The sequence below is a fragment of the Megascapheus bottae genome, chromosome 17, assembly GCF_031878675.1.
Source record: "Megascapheus bottae isolate mThoBot1 chromosome 17, mThoBot2.hap1, whole genome shotgun sequence".
Taxonomy (NCBI): domain Eukaryota; kingdom Metazoa; phylum Chordata; class Mammalia; order Rodentia; family Geomyidae; genus Megascapheus; species Megascapheus bottae.
Genome location: NC_143525.1, coordinates 9,666,157 through 9,684,909, shown reverse-complemented (window position 1 = coordinate 9,684,909; position 18,753 = coordinate 9,666,157). Strand labels below are relative to the sequence as shown.

Genomic DNA, 18,753 nt, shown 5'->3' with positions numbered 1-18,753 from the left:
AGTCTTGATTTGGGACCAGTCACTCTTTTAAATGATTGCACTACTTCTAAAGGTAATTGGGCTAAGTCATTCGATCCCAGTCTCAGAAAGGACAAACGGAATAAATGTCTTCTTGGGATATTTTTGTCATTTCAACGACTCCTTTGACTCTGGTTGGCCTGTGCAGAGATCAGTGTGTCAGCCTGCTGGGATTATCCTCACTAGTTTTAAACCAATGTGAGACACTGCTAACCAGAATGTCTCAGAGTTGTAATTCTTATACAGTAAATGACAATCTGACCCAGGAATCTCTGCAGGTGGTAAGAAAACGCTTTTCAAAGATCATGTCTGATTCACCTTGTTTGGGTCACTACAGTGTGGGTGTCATGTCAGAGTAAACCAGGGCTGCCTGGGTTGGCACATAAACTTTGTACCTTTCTAGCTGTGAGGCCCTGGGCAAATGGCCTGCCCTCTCTGGATCTGAGTTTCCTGGTCTGTGAAGTCCCTATTTCAGGGTACTGTAATAAGGATTAAACTTGCTAATCTTGTAAAACTTGAAATAGTGCCTGGCACAGTGGAAAAACATTTAACATGTGTTAGCTACCAACTTTATTAAGCCACACACACACACACACACACACACACACACTTTAATGGATTGTTCATAGCAGTCAAGTGTCATTTTATTTGAAACCATCAAAAATGAAAAGAAGGGGAGGGAGAAACCCAGGTGCTACTGTGAAATCTAAGGTAGATTCCTGCATGACACATAATGAAACAATGTTTGGAGAACTTAATTCTCCAATTGGGTTGATCAAGTTCATTTTTTTTAATCTATCAAAGCTTAGAGTAAAGTAAGAAAGGAAAAAAAAAACCCCACTTCAAAACTTGTCTATTTAATGTTTGACAGTGGAGGTTTACATTCATATGCCATGCCTGCAGGTCCTAAAGTTGGAGCGTTTCCCCCTAACTGCACAGAGATTTCATTTCTCCAGATACACAATCTTGTATTTCCTTTTTTTGTGTTTAACTTAAAATGTATTGTAAAAGGGAGTTAACAGTCCAGTCAGTCAGGTAATGAGGACATTGCAGTCTTGTATTTTTCTGTCACAGGCACAAGGCTGATGAAAGGCAAGGACTGATTTCACCAGATACCCCTACAAGCCAATTGTGGGGCACTCATCAGCATTGGCTAAAGTTGTGAGTGTGTGTATGTGTGGCGGTGGGGGTTGAGAGGTCGAGATCTGGATGAAGGAACTGACCTTGCCAACTCCAAAATAATCCTCAACAGAGACAACACAAATCACCATCGCCAGGCACCTATTTGTTGTTTTGGTGAAGTTAGCTCAGTAGTGCCTTCTCCTTGGGCTGCAAACTACCTGGAAACCCTCCCCCCCATCAAGCTGATAAGATCATCTTAGAACCAGTGAACCCAACGACAATCCAGAGATATTCGTGCAAATCCGCCCAGGCTCTGGGGCTACTGGTTAGGCCCAAGGCAGCGCTGTGAATCAATCCATTAAACCCATTATGGACCCGACTTGCTCAGACCATCACGACCTCCCTGTCTGACCCATCGCCTCAGATCCACACGCTCAACCATCCAAGCCCAAAGCGCTTAAAAAAAAAAATCAAACAAACAACAACAACAAAAAACCACACACCTCAAATGCCTTTAAACTGCGTGTTTCTCTCCCACGCTCTAGTTTTGAGAACTAGATGCTGATTAATTGTAAGTCTCGGGTTAATGATTATTTATGCCCTTTCTGATTGGCAGCCTGACCTTCTCAACGGGGCGGGAGATTCTATGGAGTCACAAACACGGTGAGAAACTGGGATTTCTCCCGCCCGCCCCCACCCCACACCTCTCCCCAATTTTTAAGAAGCGAAGGACACTTGGGAATCTCCGGGTCTCCACCGCTGTGTTGGGTTTAAACATTAAAGGCCGTCTTCAGAATTAACTATGAAGTCCTCACTTTTGCCCAAGCATCCGGCATATTCTAATGTCGTTAATCCCCCCCCCCGCATTGAATTCTGTTTTTCTTTCCTTTCCAAAGACTCGACCAACAACCCTGCAGGCCAGGCCAAACTCTGCAGGGGCGGCGGGAGAAGCCAGCGCTTCCCCAGCCGAGCGCGCTATCTCCCCGGTCATCGCCGCGGGCTCTGGGCCTCCAGGGCCCCCACCGTGGAGCGTTTGGAAGTGGATTGCCGGGGTGATGAGCCTCTCGATCTCTCCGTCTACGAGGCACCCTCCGCGGGCAGGTCTAGCCGCCCAGCGCCGCCGCTCCCCGGCGACCCACCCGCCTCGAAGCTCCCACGCTGCGCTCCCGGCGGTTTGCGCGCGGCTATGGCTTCCATCGCCACTGAATTCGGCATTAAAAAGGAAAGAAAAATCAACCCTCTTCCCCTCCCAAAAAAGGGCTGCCTAGCCTAGCAGGTGGCAGGCGGCAGCCGCCTCCGCGATGGCGTGAATCCTCCAGTGGGGATTTCCAGAGCCCAGGTGCTTCTACCACAGCGCCTGACGTTCAAGGTTCCCCTGCCAGTTCTCCCCCGACCCCGAGCCGGCTCCGAGAGTGTCAGGTCGCACTCCGAAAACCCCAGACTGCCTCGGGCTGAGCTCGGCCCAACCCCCCCCCCACACACACACCACCCTGCTACGGCTGCCTGGACCCCGGGATCATCACCCGAGGAGCAGTGGCGAGGGTAGAAGTTAAACCACATCCATAGGATCAACGACCGTGGTCACCGGTCAGCGAGATCCTCAACCAGATCGCCCCGCTGCCTTCGCTCTCCCCGGGCCCCGGCCTTGGGCCCCTCTGCGCACGGGCCCGAGAGCGCACTACGGTTCCCAGGGCTCCAGCAACCTCTGTATGGCCGGGTTATGGGGCTCCACAGGCCCGGTTTCTTAACCCTCTGTGTCCCCGGCGGTCACGGCTGGCTAAAGCTGGAGGCTTGGCAACTCTTGACAATAGTTTAAAAAAAAAAAAAAGGACAAAGGGAAGGGGAGGGCGAGGCTGGGAAAGGAGCGGTTTTAATCCGCCCAGGGTCAAGTCTTTTATTTTATTTTTATTTTTTTATTCTCCATCCCATCCGGGTCCGAGAAAGTCGGGTGGGGACTCAAGAGTGGGGTTCGTTACCCTATTCCCCTTCTATTTCCTCGCAGTCTCCGGACTCTTCGAAGTTTAGCCGTTAGACCTGGAGAAGTCCGGGAACTCAGAGTGTGGCTTTGGGGCTGAAGCTGAGGTGGTGACCTGGGAGATGGGGTGGAGGGAGGCTGGTGCCGGGGGTGGGAGGTGGGGGGGGAGCGAGGCCGGCGTTCCGGAGGTCAGCCTCTGACCTCCCCAACAGTTCACCCCCAGGGGCAGTGGCTGGCGGGAAAGCAGTGGGCTGAGGTCGTGAATATGACCCCGAGGCCGCAGTCCCTTTAGAAGTGGACTCTGCCAGCCGCTTGGACGACTAGATTTCCGGAAGCCGCGACCTCCAAACAACCCTCATTTCTCAATCCATGGACCCGGAATACATTCTCTGCGCCGGGATGTGGAGGAGACCCGCAGAGACACGCCATCTCCGCCCTCCGACCTCCCGGTACTGAGGCTGGGGAGGCGGAAACCGGTTGGCAGTCCCCGGAGGGGCGCCTGGAAGCCTGCGTGGCCTCGTGCGTCTCCGGCGGGCTGCAGTGCGCGCCTCTGCCCGACAGGGACCAGCACCGCTCCACGCTCCGCAGCCCGGGAGAGGCGCCCGACCGTCCGCCCGACCGGATCAGTCCCCGGGATCCCCAGCGGCTCCTCAGCCGGGTGGGTCTCATCCCCTACAGGTTCCCGTAACCGGGAGGATTGCAATGCAACAACAAACGACAGCAACAAAAAGTTCACAGGCTCTCAGCGGCTTTGGCAGGGTGCCGTCGCCCTTGCCCACTCTCCCCATCTGGGGAGCAGAAGCGGCTCTCCAAGTCGAGAGACAGACAGACAGACAGACAGACAGACAGAAAGACAGGGGAGTGCAACCTTAGCCAGAGGCGTCCTTGGCGAGGAAAAATTATATCCCCATCGATGCCGGATCGGGACACCACCACCCCCCCCACACTCGCGCAGGGTTAGAAGGCGGCCTGCTTCGCCGAGCGCTTTTCTTAAAAACGGCGCCGCTCCTCCGCGGCGAGGTCTCCCCCTCCCTTTATTCTGGGGGGATTGGGGACCACTAAGTCGCTGGCGCCCCCTGAGAAGTTTTTTTCGTCCGGGTGTCTCCGCGATCGCGCCAGGCGCTGGGCGCAATTTGCCCCGCGGTGTGCGATCGCTCCCCTGTCCCTCCTTGCCCTCCCCGGTGGTCCACGGCTGTATCCCCACAACACCTCCCTAAGCAGATGCCACGTCTCCCTCCCGGTTCACCGGCTGGATCGCTGCCCGCACTCCTGCCACCACCTCCCACCACCCCTCCCCACGCCGCCCCAAGACAAGGAAACTCACCGGTACCAAGCGAGGCCCTTGTCGTAGCTGCGATCGAAGAAGTGGGGTTCGGCGCCCACGGCGCGCACGTCGGGGTGCACGCGCAGGAACTCCAGCAGCGCTCGCGTGCCGCCCTTCTTCACGCCGATGATGATGGCCTGCGGCAGCTGCTTGCTGCCGGACCCGCTGAAGAAGCTGGAGATGGGGCTGGGGGAGTCGGGCGCCTCGGGGGTCTGCTCTTCCTGGCTCGCCGCGCCCTCCGCCTGTCCGGCAGCCGGTATAGTGGCCGGGGACTCCCGGAAAGGCATCCGGGACGGTGTCCCATTCGGAGCGGTGGCCAGGGCCGGCGGGGCGTGCGCAGCGCGGGACCCCGAGCCCAGCAGCAGCAGCCCCGGCGCGGCGGCGCAGGAGCCGGCGCACGAGTACAGGAACATGTAGAGCCAGACGCAGAGCATGGCGAAGAGTAGCGCGAGCTTCCTCCTCACCGGCGGCGGGGGCGTCGGCGGCTGCGGTAGGAACCGGCCGGGGACATCGAGGCAGGATCCGCCGCCGCTCAAGCGCTGCCCCATGCGCTGCCCGAGGGCACGGCCAGAAGCATGGCTCAGCACATGGCGCGAATCCCAGCGGAGCGGTGAGCGCGGAGAGGGTCCCCCGACCCGCCGGACACCCCAGACGGCTGGGTTTATTGCCCTCGTGTGCCCGCGGCCGCCAGCGCTGCTGCTTCTGCTCTTCCCCGGGCGGCGGCGGCAGCTGCAGCGGCGGCTTTTGACATGTTGCCCCGGAGAAGCCGCAACTGGAACGAAAGTCAAGGGCGGGAAGCAAACGCGGGTGCGGTGCAGCGATCGCCGCCTGGGCGCGCCCTGGCTGCTCCAGACGGTGCGCACCGCCGCTAGCCGGGGCTGCCTCGGCACAGCGCTGAGAACCGAGCCCAGAGCGCAGCCCCGGCACCAGCCCGCAGAGGCTGCGGATCGCAACTGCGCAGGAAGAGAGCTGCGCGCTGAAGTGGGGTGGGCGGGCCCGGCCTGGAGGAGTGACAGGCCGCTCGGCCTACCAGAAAACAAAACCCTGGTGCCATGCAAATATAGAGGCTTTGCCAAGGGCTGAACAGCCAATCCCATTCTCGGGACGTGGGGGTGTGGAAAGGTTCGGGGCGGTGGAGACAGATCCGGGGCCCCTATTAGCTTGGCGGGACGCAAAGGGGCGGGTCCAGGGAGGTGGGATCCCAGGGCCGCTGACAGGAGCAGATGGTGGGGAAGGATGCGGGAGTGACCGGACGTAGGGTGAGGTCCTCCTCTTTTGAGTGATGCGTTGTCGCTCCCGCGCTCATTTCCGCGCTCACTCTCCGGGAGCCAGCCCTGGCTGTGGCTGCCCAGATGCTGGGATGCGAGCCCGAGATGCAGATGTTCTGCGGGCGGGTTTCGAGGCTGTGTGTGCATTGTAAAGTAGAGAATGGAAAGCTGGCCAGAGGTGCGCCCCGCCCCACGCCAAACTCGGCGGGGAACCCTTCCCGGACAGTCCCTGATTTATGACCTTTAAGGAAAAAAAAAAAAAAACAAACTGGAAATCGCTGACAGCTCCTTCCCCCCCCCCCACCCCCGTCCCCGGACTTTTTTTTCTTTTTTTTTGCCTGCAGGGATTGTCTGCCGGTTAAATGGGAAATGGGGCACCAATTGTCCTCATGAAAAATCTCCAGTCTTCCAAGCTAGTGGGGACGGGGGGGGGGGCCTGAGGCTAAGGAAAAAGAGAAAGGAACAGAGATAGAAACTTTCTTATCCTTATCTGGGGTGCCGGGAATAGAACCCAGTGCCTTTTGCATGCTAAACAAGTACTCTACCACCGAGCCCCAGCCCCCAAAGAGAAACAAACAAAAAGTCCCCTGTTAAAAAAAAAAAGTCCCCTGTTCAAAGCCTGGAGTGTAAACCGCACGTGAGAAGAAACTCACCGAACGTGAATTTATTGGTTTGAGGGAAATGGTCCAGTTTCCATTTATTTTTTTCTGGAATAATAATTAAAGCTAGTATTCGCACACTTAGGAGAAAAATCCATTGATTGTTATTAGGTGTCGTTTTTCTCCATCATTTTTTTTTTAAAGGTCAGATATCATTTGAGAGTAAAGCCAGGGCGATTACACGAATCGCACTTATTTAATCATTAAAAGTCCATTCCGAGCCGCCCTGCCCTGTTCCGGTCTGGGAGGATTAAGGGGTGGGGGTGGGGGTCTTGCAAGCGAAATGGTGCTCTGGCGTTTGGGAGGAGGAAGGTTCGAAATCCTTAAGTTGATCCCTAGTCGTGTCCGGAAAGTTTTCCGTGCCTGCAGCCCAGTGTGTGCGGGGCCAGCGGGCCTCCCACGCCAGGCTGCTCCGGGTTCCGGGACGGAACTTTGCCCTGCGGGGGTGGCTGAGTGTCGCCCACGAGGTGACTCATTCGGAGATGCCACCCGCGCCGCTTGTCAGCAGCACCGGTGGGGACCGAGGATCCGACGCGAGCCCGGGTTCCTCCACTGCGCTCCTATTCCCCGCACACCCTTCCGGAGATGAGGTCCCCAAGTGTCCCCTCCTCCGCCCTCCCGTCCCCTCTCCTCCATGTCCCTGCAGCCCCACCCACCGTCCAGTTCTCCGCCAGCGGGACCAAACTTGACTTTGACCACTTGGGGTCCGAGAATGTGCAACCAGATCCAGGAAGGAGCAAAGAGGACACAGTGGCGCCCGCGTCACCCGTGGGACTCCCGCGTCCCTGCTGCTGCGCTCCGGGGACCTCACGGCGACCACCCTGAGGGCAAGGCCCTTTTCTACACAGTTACAGAGTGAATGGAAATATGTATGTATATATACGCACACACATACACACATATACGTTAGGTAGACTTTACTTTCCTTGTTCCCCCTTCCCTTTCATCGGGATTCTGCTCTTGCTCTCCAAGATCATTTGATCGCTCTTGATTTTAATTTAATTCATCTAGAATGCAGTAAAATGTGTCAAGGAGGAAACACCACGAGCTCCAACCCGACTTTGGTTTTTCTTCTTTTGACATGTGAACGGAAGGGCGTGCGTTTGCTTTCCCCTTCCCTTTTGGTGGGAAATGAAGTTGCTGAGGTGTGAGTTGGCGCGCCTTGTGGCTATCTTGAGGACTTGGCTGCGTGTGAATCAAAATGGTCCTTGTCCTGTGGGTTTACAAAAAAAAAAAAAAAAAAAGCCATTCAGCCAGAGATCACGAATCTAAGGGGACCGGATATATTTGGGGTTTCTTTTTCCGGGGGGGAGGGTTAGAGAGAGGAAGTTAGGAAGTGGGGAGGGGAGACGCAGGCGTCGGAAATGGCCCAGAGCCATGCACTCCTCGCCCCCTTACCCACCTGGCGCCCTTCCAAACCTCCACCGCCCCCCGAACAATGGGGGAGTTCTGGGGCGCGAGACCCCCGAGGGACTGAGAGGCCCACGGACGGAGGACGGCTAGCGCTGACTGCCGGAGCTGGAGCAGGGCAGCTACCCGAGGGGTGAGCCCTCTCCCCCCCCCCCGCGATGGGTCCCCTACAGCTGCTCCCTAAAACTCTCCCGTGCCAAAGGTCCCTTCTGGGCCAGCTCTTGGCAAATGCCACTTCACCTGTGATCCCCGGACAGAGCCAGGGACCCCAGTTGAAGCTCAGGGCCAGAGCTGGTCGCCAAGCAGGGAGAAGACCACCCCACCCTCCTACCCGTCAAGCGAGTGCCACTCCCAAAACCAGGAGAAAACTTTACCTCGGATCCAATGAATCCGAATTTTCACACTCAGAAAGCGGGCCCGTCGGGCTGTGTTGTTTGCTGTGTGGATGGGAGATTGCCTAGAGCCTTGGAGATGATTTTCCCTGACCTTAACCAGCTCACACCCTGGCCCCTAAAAGGTTATCTGAAAAATCGCCCGATTGAAGGAGTCAAAAGATGCTGCTTCAACTTCTGCGCATCCTCAGGCTCACGGCTAGTGGCTTTCCTGGCCCTGGCGTCACCCAGGTGCCCCCTCCCCCGCCCCCAGGGACGGAGGGACCTCCGCGCAGGCATTTCCTGGGGCTGCCTGCAGCGGGGGCCCAGAGCCCGGCTTCCTGCCACCGGAACCCCTTTCCTGCGGCTCTCCGGCGGGCGGCAGCTCCCGGGCCCCCGGGAGGGTGGGAGGCGAGGTGGCAGAAGCCAGCTCGCCCCGGAGAAGGGCGATCCCCTAGGCGCGTGGTCCGCGCAGACACCGCTCCCGCCCGCGAGGGAGCGCTCGGGGAACCACTGACCCGAGGTGGACGCCGGCGCTGGCCCCGCAGGGTGGAGAACTTCACGGTTAAAGAGCCGCTGAGGAGGGCTAGTGGAGCAAAGAAAGGTTCCCCCGCTGTGGCCCCGCCCTCACCTGGCCTCCTCGCACCCCCCCCACCTTTACGCACAACGCAGGGTCACCCCGCAAGCCCCTGCTGCAACCCACACAGGAAACGCGCAAGACCCTCCTGAACTCGAGGGTGAAAGACGCCCAGATTGTTTGGGTGACTGATTCTAGACCCTTCCTCCTCGTCTCACCCTGTTCTGCCCTCTGGGCTTTCTTGTCCCCTGGAGGGCAGGGCAGGCAATGGGAAGTAAGGATACTCTGCAGGCTCCTGGCAAGGGTATCAGGAAGGGCTGGCTTTTTTCCTGGAAGTCACAGCTCCAGAGGGAACGTCCTATTCCTGCTCACAGCTTTGCTGGGGCCAGGCTCCCCCAGGACCAGGGGGGGATAAACTCAGGCATGCCCAGAGCCAGGGGGCTGGAGCTCTGCTGTTCTGAAATCTTCTCCTCAATCGTCCCTGTGTGTTCGTTCTCTCCTCACATTCTCCAGTTGAATGTCCCACCCCGGATTCAGAGCTGTGTTATCACAGAGCTGACTTGCATTCCCTTATCTGCCTACACTTACCAGCTGTGTGACTCTACACAAGTTACACAACCTTTAGGTGCCTCGGTACCATGGTCCCCTTTGTTCTGTCCTCCCCTCCCCTCTGTCTCTCCTTCCTTCCTTCCTTCCTTCCTTCCTTCCTTCCTTCCTTCCTTCCTTCCTTTCTTCCTTCCTAACTTCCTTCCTTCCTTCTTTCCTCCCTCTCTTCTCTCTCTCCTTTCTGTCTCTCTCTTTCATTCTCTTTCTGTCTATCTGCTTAACTGTCTTTCTTGGTGCTTGAACTCAGGGCCTAGACAGACACCATTCCTTAGCCTTTTCACTCAAAGTTGACATACTACCACTTAATCCACATCTCCATGTCTGGGTTTTTGTTGGAGATAAAGAGTGTGTCAGATTTATCTGCCCAGGCTGGCTTTGAACCACAGTCTTAGGTCTCAGCTTTCTGCTTTGTTAAGATAACAGGCATGAGTCACCAGCCTTAGCCTCAAAGCTTCTTTGAGAATTTAGATGCTGTAAGATCTAGTGCACAGAATCCATGATCAAACCTCCACACCAAATGTCAAAGCACCTGCCAGGCTCCTCCTTTCTTCCTGTCATCGCAGAGAAAGTCCCAGGGTACCTTGTAGGGACAGAGTGACCCTCACTGAGCTCTGGACATTAGCCTTTCTCATCCTGTTGATATCTTTCTGAGGGTAGACAGGGGTGTGCCATCCAGTGCTGTCTGGAAAAGACATACTGCCCCAAAATGGCATAGCCTGCAGCCATCAGTCAGTTCATGACTGCAGAGAGCAATGCAGCCAGACTGAAGGACAAACCTTTTTAGGACAGTCCTTGGGCTTTTTGGTGTCAACTTGGAGGCAAGAGTCTCACAGACTTTCCTCTCCTGCTGGCTTGGAATCACAATCCTTAAAATTTCACCTCCTGAGTAGCTAGGATTATAAGCATGAGCCACCAGTGTCCCAGCTCCAGGATTCTTTTTAATCTTGAAAACCAAAAAAAAAAGGCTGTACCCATTAAATAATAACTTTCTATCTCTCAGCTCCTGGCAACAACGACAACATTGTACATTTGAACTGTACATTTGACTTCTCTAGGTGCCTTGTAAAAACAGACTCACACAGTTCTTATCTTGCCAGAAGTGGTTTACTTTAGTTCCCTTAGTCCTCAGGTGTATCTATATTACAGCATATTTTAAAATCGATGCTCTTCCTTTCCATGGCCATATAATATTCTACTGCATCTTTCTATCAGATATTGTTAGATTGTTTGGGGAGATTTAATCCAAGGCCTCACATATACTCAGCACTACCACTAAACTACATCCCAGACTCCATAGCAGAGATTTGTTCTTATCCATTCATCTGTGTTGCTTCTGCATCTTGCCTTTCATGAATTAGACTGCAATGAATGTGAGGACAACTATCTCAAAGAGGCTGATTCCAGTAAAGCAGGGGGAGGAATTGTATCTTTAGGCATAGAGTTGTCCAATTATAGGGCAACACGACTTCTAACATTTTCCCACAATGGCTGCACTGTGCTGCTGACAGTACACAAGCTTCCTGTTTTGATTCTACTTCTTCGACACTCCTCAATTCTGATGAGACGGAAGGTGATTCATTGTGGCTTTGATTGGGATTGTATACTTTTGTTGGGGCCTAGTTCAAAGCAACTCCACCCATGGGCAATTTCAGTCACTTCAATATTACAGGTGAAACATGGAACCAACATCTCAATTTCCTTTCTATGATCTTAAAATTGTGGCCCACTTTGTCGACCCTTAAACGTGGATATTTTTGTGCATTTGTTCCTATGAGGACAGGTTGTAGTCCATGCTTGTTCCCAGAATCTTCTTTTACTCAGCAAACACACAGTTTGAGAATGGTAGAGCTGACCCTGGCGGCTGGCGTTCACGCCTGTATTTATTCCTAGCTACTCGCCACTAGAATGCTAGCTCCAGAAAAATAAATAAATAAATAAATAAAACCCTGGAAGTGGAGATGTGGCTCAACTGGCAAGAGTGCCAGCCTTGAGTGAAAAAGTCAAGCAACAATATGAGGTCCAGGAAGAGAATGGGGGAGACCGAAGGAAGGGGTGATGAGTACAGGAAGCACTGTACTCATAGCTTGGCTTATGGAATTATAACCCCTGTGTACAATCACCTAAAATAGCAATAAAAAGAATAACAATATAAAGAGCATGTGGCTCTTAGTTCAAGTCTCTAAGTATGGGCGCAAGGGAAGAAAGAAAGGAAAGAAGGAAGGAAGGAAGGAAGGAGAAAGAAAGTGGGAGGAAGAGAGGGAGAGGGGAAGGAAAAGAAAGGAAAGAAAAGAAAAAAGAAAGAAAGAAAAGAAAAAGGAAATGTTAGGGCCACACCCAGGAGTTCAAATGCCCTCCAGTGAGTTGCTTGGGGAATTGGAAGAGCTTTTGAAGTAGCAGGTGGCAGACTGAGAGTCTTTGAACCTGATTCTATTTGCTTGTTGGCTAAAAGGAATCCTGGCGTTTTAATGGAAGAGTGAATCCTCAGAGGCCCATGGGGCACCAGTGGTGTGTAGCCAGCGTCTCTTCAAGGTCTGCAGACAAATCGCCAGTACTTCAATCCCCTTCCCCTTAAACGATGGAGATAGAGTGCCTATTACATAGCCACACACCCACTTGTCTCACAGGGATTTTTCTCAAACTAATCTAATTGAAATATAACTTGAGATTCCCTTCTAAACTTTTTTTCTCTTTTTTATTTCTCTTCTTTTACTTATTTACTTACTTTTTAAAATTATGAGGTTTAAATTCAGGGCCTCTTGCTCTTGTTCAGCTTTCTTTCTTGTTCATAGCCATTGCTTTACCACTTGGGCCATATCTCCATCCTTGCTTTTTGCTGGTAGATGAAGCCTCGTAGACTTTCCTGCCTTGGTGGTCTTTGGATTTCAATCCTCCAGATCTCAGCCTCCTAAGTAGCTAAGATTACCAGCATGAGCCACGGCCACCGGGCCATGATCCCCTCTAAATCCGGAGACACGGTCTCCTGGAATTTTACCAACAGCTGCTTTTGTTGCCATAATTTTGTAACTACCCCCAGGTTCTCCAGTTTGACTTAAATTTATTACTATTACTACTACTACTACTATGACTATTATTGCTGTATTGGGTATTGAACTCAGGGCCTCACATTTGCCAGATAAGCACTCTACTGATTGAACCATACCTCCAGCCCTGGAATTAATTTTAACCAGTGCAAACTCCCAAAGGGCTGCTAGATTCAGACTTTCTGAACTTTCTATTAATTTAAACTGGTAATCACACTCCCAAAGCATGTGCTCTCCTGTTTAATTTCTGATCATCTTTTCCCTCTTTCCAATCTCTCTCCCTCTGGAACTCACCTTTGTGACCCAGGCCTCCTCCTCCATCCCCAGCCCTTACCCTTGGTATAGGTATCACAGATTTGTTTCTGAATGCCTTCACTCCAAGCTTTTTTGGGAAACCCACTTGCCCCGGGGATCCATGGGTGTTTTTTGGTGAGGTTAAGTATGTAAAGAAGAATAATCCTGACTTTCCAAGCCATCCAGGAAAAACAAATGACTGTAGTGGACAGCCTTTGTCTCTGAGAGCTCAGCCCAGCTTTACAACTTCCATCATCAGACTTTAGGCTCTATTTCTATCTGGGAAACACCCAAGCACAAAAAGACAATACTGACTCATAAAACCCAGAATTAACACTTACTTACTTTCCTGAAAAGTTCTGCATGGGATCAGCAGTAAATGTAAATATGCTTTATTGGAAAGTTTCGTGTGGGCCATTTTAAGGGTTTTTTTTGTTTTGTTTTGTTTTGGTATTGCTTTGATCTTGGTGCCACCACTTGAACCGAGAGCCTGTGCCATGTCCTTTAGCTTCTTTGCTCAGGGTTAGAGCTCTATCACTCGAGCCCCCAACTCCATTTCCAGCTTTTTTCTGGTTAATTAGAGATAAGAGTGTCACCAACTTTCCTGCCAGGGCGGGCTTCTGTCTCCCATTCTAGCCTCCTGAGGAGCTAGAATTACAGGTGTGAGCCACCAGTGTCTAGCTGTCCTCTGTCTTGGTGGTTTCTCGCTTTACAACTCCAGCCCACTCTTCTCATCAAACGAACCACTGTTCTCCCCCTCGCCCGACATTCCCTACTGGAGCCATGTAGCTGATGAGCCAATCTGCATTTCTACTGTTGTCATTCATTCAGAATCTACAACTTCTCTCTTGGATGGTTGGAAATGCCCTGGTAGTGGGTCTTCCTGCTCCCATAATTCCACTCTCCACTCAAGTATCCACTTAGAGATGTGATAAGGGACCAAGGAAGTGGCAGCTCTCCACATTGAGTGTAGGGCTTCCCACTGTACTTCAAGTAGCCTCTGGCCACCAGCCAGATCTCCTTCCTTATCTCCTGCCTCCCTCTTATTATGAATCTCCTTGCAGTCCAATGGTAGCTTTCAGTCCTGTGTGCTCTTTCTACATCATAGAACTTGCTGTGCCACCCACTGGCATGGCGTCCAAGCTCCCCAGACTTTATAAGGTTTCCTGATTTCCAGTCCCCTCTCTTGCTCATATAATCCCAGTTCAGAGGAGATCTCTCCTGAGAATCCCAGAAAAATTGAACCTTCTGCTCATCCCCTAGCCCCACCCCCTACATATAGTCATTCCCAGTTATATGTCTTTTTTTTTTTTTTTTTTGCCAGTCCTGGGCTTGAGCTCAGGGCCTGAGCACTGGCCTTGGACTTTCTCAAGGCTAGAGCTCTACCACTTGAGCCTCAGCACCACTTCCGGCTTTTTTCTATGTATGTGGCACCGAGGAATCGAACCCGGGTCTTCATGCATGCTAGGCAAGCACTTTAACCACTAGGCCAAACTCCCGGCCCCTATATTAGTCTTTTCTATGTCTGGCATCTATTGACCTCACTCCTCCCAAGTTACAGGTGGAAAAACAAGCAATAGCAGACAACAAACAATATCAGGGACTTTGTCAGAGCTCTGGAGAAAGGTCAAAGGCTTACAGGAATCAAGCGAATACCAATGACATACTAACCTCATCTTGAAAATGGCAAGAGCCGTGTGATGGCACTGAGCCCATGTCCCCATTTGGGGGTCTTGGTTCTTTCAATCCGAGGGAACAGAGATCCCATTTAAAAATTATTCTAACTGGTCTTTGATATACTTGAAGGATGGGGGTGAGACAGTCACCTCTGTCTTACCTAATGTGAAAGTCAAATAGGAAGAAAGTGGTGATGTGGACTAAAGGCCCACAGATACCAGGTGTGGTGGCACACACCTGCAGTCACAGCCCCCAGGGAGGTCAAGACAGGAGAGTCTCAAGTTCAAATTCAACCTGAGCTCCAGAAGGAAACCTTGGCTTAAAATACAAAATCAAAACAAATCCTAGAGTGAGAGGGGATAGTTGAGACTGGCTTGGGACACGAGGGTGTAGCTACTACATATATGAGAGGCTTTCGAAAACCATGCGCATGGCCAGGACAAATCGCATGTTTCCAGCAGAAGAGAATCAGGACTTCAGACTGATCCATTGGTTTAGAGCAAGCCTAGCTGAGTGTTGAAGGAAGGCCCAGAACAAAGCCAGCATGCAAAGCTCATGAGCCGGGTTTCACTTCTCTACACATGATTTTGTTTTGTGTGCACATTTTTCTTTCCTGGCATTCAGGGAAATCTCTGTCAGAACATTGGTTAAGCACAAGCAAAAAGGAACCAGCTTCCATAGTCACACACGAAATTTTGCAAAACTGACTTGGAAAAGCTTTTAAAAGGGGGGAAAAGTGGACCATGACAGCTTTTAGTAATCAAAACAAATGAACAAGAAGTAAACCCATCAAACAATGAAAATCAATGGGAAAATCTGGAAGGAGAAAGAATGTTCAATACCCAGAATTGAGACATAGTAATGGTGAACCATCCTGTTGTCAGCAAGGACAGTACAAGGCACACAAAGAAACAGGAACACGGGGGACACACTGGGAGAAATTGTTCCCCATGAATCACAGAAATTAAGAGATTTCGGACAAGGATTTTCAAGCAACTGTCTTATTGATGCTCAAAGAGAAAAGAACCAAAAATAAGAAAGAACAAAAAATGTATGAATGACATGAGACTACTATTAAAGAGAAATAAATTCTTTTAAAGCACTAAGTTCTTTTCTGTAGCATCTCATATGTAGCCTGGTCTGGCTTCAAACTCAGGATCCTCCGGCAGTGTATGTGTCAAGATCATATCAAAGCAGAATTGAATAGAAGAAGAAAAAGAAGAAGAAGAAGAAGAAGAGGAAGAGGAAGAAGAAGAGAAGGAGGAGGAGGAGGAGGGAAGGGGGAAGGGGAGGAGGGGAGGAGGAGGAGGAGGAGGAGGAGGAGGAGGAGGAAGAAGAAAGTTAAATGAACACATAATACAAGAAGTACCCATGAAATGTAAAGCTAGCATAAAAAAGAATGGCAAAGCTATAGTTAGGAAAGGAATGTGAGAGAAAACCCTCCTGGATTCTGATCTAATGATGTGTCCTTATGAAGGAATGGGAGGAGACACGGAGGCCTTGTGACAAGAGAATGGAGTGGTGTTCCATAAAGATCAGAGGTGGGGGCAACCAGGTGGTGGAAGAGGTAAGGAGTGGACTAGACTGGGATCCCGCCGGATCCCACCACTCTTGGATTTCCAACTTGCAGCCCTGGTAGGTGAGCAAAGGAATTTTGTTGTGTTTAGTCACTGAGTTGGTGACCACTTGATGTAGTGGTTGAAGCAAAACATTCAAAGGATGACAAAGGCACAGAGCAACAGAGGGAAGGAGAAAGAAAGGAGAAGAGGAAGGAGGAGGAGAAGGGGGAGGAGGAGAAGAGGAGCAGGAGCAGAAGTGGAGGAGGAGGGGGAAAAGGAAGAAGAAGCAGAATGGGGGGGGAGGAGGAGGGGGAGGAGGAGGGGGAGGAAGAGAAGGAGAAGAGGAGCAGGAGCAGAAGTGGAGGAGGAGGAGGAAAAGGAAGGAGAAGCAGAATGGGGGGAGGAGGAGGAGGAGGAGCAGGAGCAGAAGTGGAGGAGGAGGGGGAAAGGGAAGAAGAAGCAGAATGGGGGGAGGAGGAGGAGAAGGAAGAGAAGGAGGAGAGGAAGAGGAAGAGGAGCAGGAAGAGAGATGATTGGGAAGGAGAGAGAGAGCAGTGGAGAAAATGTGAGGTGAGTCTCCCTGGCATGTAATGTCACTCCCCCATCAGCCCTGAGGGAGGCAGGCACCGGATCTGGGATCTCAGGATGTGGCTGCTGGTGGGTGGCAGATGGGGAATGGGGCTGGAAATCAAAGGCACTGAGCTGTGAGATCAAAGGGAGTCATGGGCTCATTAAAAATGGATGTTGTCGATGGGGATTATATGGCAGGAGAGAAAAGAAGGCTAAATACAGGGTTGAGATGATCTAAGAGGAGGAGATGAGTTCAGGTAGGCAAGGAATGGTGGCGGGGATTGCTTGGCAAAGTTTGAACACAGGAATGACTTGAATTCTAGGTGACACTGAGGGAAGGGCTGAGAGTGGCTGACCAGGGGCCTTTCCCTTCCTCCCCTCATCTTCTGGAAGGATCTAGGTAACACTTCAGCAGATGGACATCATAGCAATGTTTCAGTGAGGGTGAGAAGTTAGAGAGGGTAGACCTTGGATGAAGGTTAAGGTAGTTTAGGGCTGGGTGCTGATGGCTCATGCCTGTTATTCTAGCTACTCAGGAGGCTGAAAACAGAGGACTGAGGTTCAAAGTCAGCCCGGGCAGTGAGGCTCTGATCTCCAGTGATCCACCAGAAAACTGGGAGTGGAACTGTGGCTCAAAGTGGTAGAACTCTAGCCTTGAGCAAAAGAGCTCAGGAATAGCATCCAGGCCTTGAGTTCAAGTCCCATGGTGACAAAAAGAAAGTAGTTTAATCTTAATAGAATGGGGCTCATGAGGAGGCTTCAGGAAAGAGGAGGGGTATCTGGGTCATCCATTGCTTTAATGATAGTAAAATTCCTTTCTTCTTTTATTTCAAGGAAGGGGATAGTACTGGAGTTCTTACTTGCTTGACTGGCCCACTACCACCTGAGCCTCCATCCCTGCTCTTCGCTGTTTAACTTTGGACATGGATTCTTGCAGATTTTCCTACCTCAGGCTGACTAGAACGGTGACCCTTCAGATCTCAGCTTCCTGAGTGGCATCACAGGTGTGAGCCACCAACACCCAGCTAAGATTCATCGTGTACCAAATCAAGCAGGCATTGCAATGTCTGCACAGTGTTCTAAATGCTACCACAAAGTGTGCAAGAGGAATCAGAGTGGGTGTGAGAGGAGGGAGAGGGTACGCAGGCAGCAAGTGAGGGTGATGATCAGCTTAGCACTGAAGAAAGACGATAGAGCCAGAGTCCTACGGAACAAATGCCCCGGACCCTCTATGCCAGTAATGCCATGAATGAAAAACCTTCTTTTAAGGTGTGTATGGGGGAGGGGGCGGGAGTGTCCAAGAACGCTGCCAGGCACTGGTGACTCCCGCTGCTATCTGAGGATCTCAATTCAAAGCCAGCCCAGGCAGGGAAGTCTGTAAGACTTTCTTTTTTTTTTCTCAATTAACCAGTAAGAAGCCAGAAGTGGAGCTGTGACTCAAGTGCTAGCATGCTAGCTTTGAGTGAAAAAACCCTCAGGGACAGAGCCTAGGCTTTGAGTTTAAGCCCTAGCATTGACGAAAGAGAGAGAGAGAGAGAGGTGGAGGGAGGGAGGGAGCTTTGTCTAGGTGTGCTGCCTATGTCTCCATCCTTACAGCCTGTGGATACCTGTTGGCACACCCCAGGGGCCTTAACTCCATTCCTATGTCCCTTAACTCTACAGCTAAACATCCAGCCTCTTCCATCTGGATATCAGCCATTGTAATCATTGAAGTGACCATTTTCGATTCAAAACAATTAGCTGCGAAAATCCTAGTGGACTTTCTATAAATCAAGATCACGGGCAGAAGCTGATAGAGCAGATGGTGGGCATTGGGCTGGCTTTGCCTTGGTGGGGACCAGCCAAATAGCTCCACGCATTCTCCCAGGCCCTGCCCGGAGGAAGCTGTCCATCCATCTGTGCAGATTGTCCTCTGGTCTGTGCTAGCTGGATCTACATTTCTGGAGCACATTCTTTGGGGTTTCTGCTATGGGAAGACAGGGGAAGCACTCTGTAATTCTCCCTCCTGGGCTCAAGTGGGATGCTCCTGGCAGGGAAGGACTGGATGATCCATCCAAGTTGTTTGAGTCGTGTGCTGGTAGTAGATACCTGTCATCCTAGCTACTTAGGAGGCTGAGATCTTACCGTACCAATTTAACGCCAGCTTAGGCAGGAAAGTCCTTTGCGTGCGTGCGCTCAGGCATGTGCGCGCGCGCGCGCACACACACACACACACACACACACACTAGTCCTGAGGCTTGAACTCAGAACACTGTGTTCTGACTCTTTGTGTTCAAGGCTAG

At 51.7% G+C, this 18,753-nt stretch overlaps 1 protein-coding gene and 1 long non-coding RNA gene across 2 annotated transcripts in view; both read right to left on the bottom strand.

The window, feature by feature from the left end:
- Hs3st3b1 (heparan sulfate-glucosamine 3-sulfotransferase 3B1) overlaps positions 1-5,062 on the bottom strand; it is a 36,223-nt gene extending 31,161 nt beyond the window's left edge. The window contains exon 1 of the mRNA XM_090349564.1: positions 4,440-5,062. Within this exon, the coding sequence (XP_090205690.1) occupies positions 4,440-4,987 (548 nt within the window). The 5' untranslated portion in view covers positions 4,988-5,062. The remainder of the gene's footprint in view (positions 1-4,439) is intronic.
- A 2,206-nt stretch (positions 5,063-7,268) lies between these two features.
- Positions 7,269-8,266, bottom strand: LOC150050946 (uncharacterized). Its single transcript, XR_016538276.1, has 2 exons — positions 8,151-8,266; positions 7,269-7,579 (listed from the first exon to the last, which is right to left on the bottom strand). It is a non-coding gene; the product is annotated as an uncharacterized LOC150050946 (long non-coding RNA).
- Between the last annotated feature and the right edge of the window lie 10,487 nt (positions 8,267-18,753).